Genomic DNA, 4447 nt, shown 5'->3' with positions numbered 1-4447 from the left:
CCACTCGGGAGGCCCACAGAAAGCCCTTTCCTGTTGCACATGGTGATCTTAGGCTTGTGTGCGCCTGCTCAGCCGTGGAAATCCATTTCATGAAGCCCCCCCGACGAACAGTTATTGTGCTGACGTTGCTTCCAGTGGCAGTTTGGAATTCGGTAGTAAGTATTGCAACCCGAGGGCAGACCATTTTTACGCGTCACGCACTTCAGCACTCAGTGATCCTGTTCTGTGAGCTTGTGTGACCCACCACTTCGCGGCTGAGCCATTGTTGCTCCTAAATGTTTGCACTTCACAATAACAGCACTTACAGTTGACCGGGCAGCTCTAGCAAACTGAAATTTAACAAACTATTACGGTGCCACATTGAAAGTCACTGAGCTCTTCAGTAAGGCCATTCTACTGCCAATGTTTGTCTATGGCAATTGCTAAATTTTATACACCTGTCAGCAATGGGTGTGTCTGAAATTCAGTAATTTGAAGGGGTGTCCACATAGTTTTGCATATAGAGTGTACTTCCCAAACATATGTCTCTTTCTCTCTACCCTCGTTTACACCTTGTGCTATCGTGAGTTTTGTGAGATCTGATCAATATGATCCGATCACTATCTGATCAAGGTTTATCGCGTCTACACGTTGCATTAAAATGTGCCTCTTATCCTTCCACTGTGTCAGCACTAAGTTGGTGCCTCCCTGTATGGAAACTATTTGACAGATATTCTTTAAAAATAATCGGAGTTTATTTAAGACAATGATATCATAAATCATTGGTGCTACCTGGGTCAATGATTTTAGAGTGATGATTATAATGATGATTTAAATGATTTCACCATCCAGGTCTGTTTGATATCCAGACACAATGTGTGCCTGATCACAATCAGATCACAATTTTATTGTCTACACCTGTCTAGAAATTTAGCCTGGGCACAATCAGAATGTAGAAAAGATCAAGACAAAGGGCACATGTTAGCAACAGGTATAAACAAACGGGGCTATTGTTTCACCCTTTACCTCAGAGCTAATAACTGTACAAATGGCCAATGACATTGATTTCCTCCTTTTTTCTGACTCGTCCATCTCCTTCCTTCTTTAATCACACAGAGATTGAAGATGACAGACAGCACCTTGAGCACTCAACTAAAACCTTTACATTAAAACAATATGTTCTTAGCTTAGCTTCAATAAGTAAAATATCTACTGATAACTGTGTTTTATGTAGGTCATACTCTTTGTCAATGACCCAAGCTCTGTGCTACTTTTCAACTTGAAGGTTGATAACACACAGTAGCCATTAGAGTCCATGGATAACTCTGTCTTTCTCCCTCTCTCCCTCAGAGCCAATAACCCTCACTATGGCTAAGAATGGCAGTTCCCTCCTCCATTATCTCCACAAGTCCACTTCCACCTCTATCCTCTTCACCAAAGACACTGTTGAGGATTCCAGCATCGTGAGTAATGACGCCACCACAGCCATAGGAGCCCTCATCTTGGGCCTGGTCTTCCTCCTCGGCGTCCCAGGAAACCTCTTCATCATTTGGAGCATCCTGGCCCGTGCCCGCCAACGCTCCGTTACCACCCTCCTCATCCTCAACCTTGCGTGCGCCGATGGCTTTCTCATGTGCCTTACCATCTTTTTCCTAATTTATCTGGCCAGGCAGAACTGGGACTTTGGCGACCCCATGTGCAAGGGGCTGTTTTACCTATGCAACACTAACATGTACGCCTCCATCTTCCTCATCACGCTGATGAGCCTGCACAGGCTAGTTGCAGTGGTGTGGCCCCATCGAGTGGCGGCCCTGGCCAGCAAGAAGATGGTGGTGCGGGCAATAGCTGTGCTCTGGGCCCTAGTGTTCTCAATTTCTATCCCTGCTCTGGTGTTCAGGCAGGTGAGGTATGATCATGATGAACAGAACAACACCCGCCTGGTGTGTGCCTCAAATCACTCCCGGTCTCGATATGTAAGTTCAAGAGATAAGTGAATATTAAGTTAATGAAGTTAGATACATTATATATTTTTTCTGGTTTAAGTATATAGTTATTCAGGATTAGGAAGAGGTTTACATGTTGATACAGGTACAGTCATTATATGACTACTAAAATCACAGGAGCCTCCCTTTCTTCCTGACATCATAAATCCTAACTAATCTTACATTTTAGCTTGATCTTGGTATGACAGACCCATTCGTGTTCAAATAAGCCTGGTGTTGCACCATGTCATTACATGTGTGCAGTTTATCATTACATACTTTCTCATGTTCAGGTGGTGTACCAGTACACCTTTGAGACAGTAGTGGGATTCCTGGTTCCGTATGGGGTTATAGTGAGCAGCTACGTCTGCATCCTGAGACGCCTCAGACAGACCAAGTTCCGTCGTAAGGTCCGCAGTGAGAAACTCATCCTGGCCATCGTTGTGATGTTTGGCATCTTCTGGTTGCCATATCACCTCAATAACATAATACAGGTGTGTGTGATCATATGGTATTGTTTATCTTGCAATTTCACTCAGTGTGGAGTGTAGCATAGAAAGTTATACTATTTTACAGTGAAGGAATGACTGTACTTTTTCCTCTCCTAGGTGGTGGCTGAACAGTTTGATGACAGCTCACCAACGAAAAAGAGGTATGTGCCAACCAACCCAACATCTTTCCACTCCATTTAGCCAAAGTTAAACTTAACATAAGCACCAACACCCATACAATAAGAAAAGGACTGGAACTGCAACATGAACTCTATCCCTCTCTCTGCAGACTAGATATGGTATGGCAGCCCAGTCGTGCTGTGACCTCCGCTTTAGCCTTCATCAGCAGCTGTGCTAACCCTATTCTCTACACCTTTGCTGGAAAATCCTACATCAGAGAGGACGGCATTGCCTTCATGGCTCGGCTCTTCGAGGGGACATCCCTGGACACTGGGATAAAGAAGGGAATTGGACTAAAAGATGCGTTGTCTTTTAGCAGCACTGGGGGCAATGCTGTGAAGAACGAAAAACAGACACTTGTGTAGAGTTGCACTGCATATGCTATCCACTCATCATGACGATGCACTGCTGCACACAGACTGCTTCGAAACCTTTACCTGTCCAAATGGGACCATCTGAAAGAATCCCTACAATATTCAGTGCACCTCGTGTTAGACAAGTTTCTCAGTAGACCCAAAGTCACTGCCACTAATTTTTGTAAATGCATTTTTTAAATGTGCCCCACCCAAAATTAAATACTTTTAATACACTGCTTGTACTGCTTGAATGTTTGTTGAATCCCCTGTTGTAAATAACACTTATAATACTGGGGAATATTGTGATTAAAATAAGTGTGGAAAAGTATTAATAATGTGAGTTCTGAATATGTAAACTCAACTTCAGGTTATAATTACCTAACCAAACAAATCCAATTTTAAGGGTCACATACGTGATTAGCAGATTTTTATTGCAGGTGTAGACAAATGCTTGTGCTTCGTCAGTGCAGTAATATCTAACAAATTACACAACATATACCCAATACACACAAATCTAAGGAATGAATTAAGACTATATACATGTATGGATGAGTGATGTCAGAGCGGAAAGGACTAAGATACAGTAGAATACAGTATTGGGAGAGGTGCATATGAGATGAGTAATGCACGATATGTAAACATTAAGTGACTAAGATACCGTGACTTACAGTGCCTTGCGAAAGTATTCGGCCCCCTTGAACTTTGCGACCTTTTGCCACATTTCAGGCTTCAAACAAAGATATAAAACTGTCTTTTTTTGAGAAGAATCAACAACAAGTGGGACACAATCATGAAGTGGAACGACATTTATTGGATATTTCAAACTTTTTTAACAAATCAAAAACTGAAAAATTGGGCGTGCAAAATTATTCAGCCCCTTTACTTTCAGTGCAGCAAACTCTCTCCAGAAGTTCAGTGAGGATCTCTGAATGATCCAATGTTGACCTAAATGACTAATGATGATAAATACAATCCACCTGTGTGTAATCAAGTCTCCGTATAAATGCACCTGCACTGTGATAGTCTCAGAGGTCCATTAAAAGCGCAGAGAGCATCATGAAGAACAAGGAACACACCAGGCAGGTCCGAGATACTGTTGTGAAGAAGTTTAAAGCCGGATTTGGATACAAAAAGATTTCCCAAGCTTTAAACATCCCAAGGAGCACTGTGCAAGTGATAATATTGAAATGGAAGGAGTATCAGACCACTGCAACTCTACCAAGACCTGGCCGTCCCTCTAAACTTTCAGCTCATACAAGGAGAAGACTGATCAGAGATGCAGCCAAGAGGCCCATGATCACTCTGGATGAACTGCAGAGATCTACAGCTGAGGTGGGAGACTCTGTCCATAGGACAACAATCAGTCGTATATTGCACAAATCTGGCCTTTATGGAAGAGTGGCAAGAAAGCCATTTCTTAAAGATATCCATAAAAAGTGTTGTTTAAAGTTTGCCACAA

The 4447-nt window shown here is 42.6% G+C and overlaps 1 protein-coding gene across 1 annotated transcript; it reads left to right on the top strand.

Annotated features, from left to right (window-relative positions):
- The first annotated feature begins 897 nt into the window (after window positions 1-897).
- On the top strand, window positions 898-3221 carry ltb4r2b (leukotriene B4 receptor 2b). The gene is made up of 5 exons (XM_035799565.2): window positions 898-970; window positions 1330-1952; window positions 2255-2455; window positions 2570-2613; window positions 2742-3221. The coding sequence occupies exons 1-5, from the start codon at window positions 958-960 to the stop codon at window positions 2995-2997; spliced, it is 1137 nt and encodes a 378-aa protein (XP_035655458.1). The 5' UTR covers window positions 898-957; the 3' UTR covers window positions 2998-3221.
- Window positions 3222-4447: the final 1226 nt, after the last annotated feature.

Source organism: Oncorhynchus keta, chromosome 23 (genome assembly GCF_023373465.1).
Source record: "Oncorhynchus keta strain PuntledgeMale-10-30-2019 chromosome 23, Oket_V2, whole genome shotgun sequence".
Taxonomy (NCBI): Eukaryota; Metazoa; Chordata; class Actinopteri; order Salmoniformes; family Salmonidae; genus Oncorhynchus; species Oncorhynchus keta.
This window is presented reverse-complemented; position numbering and strand designations above follow the sequence as displayed.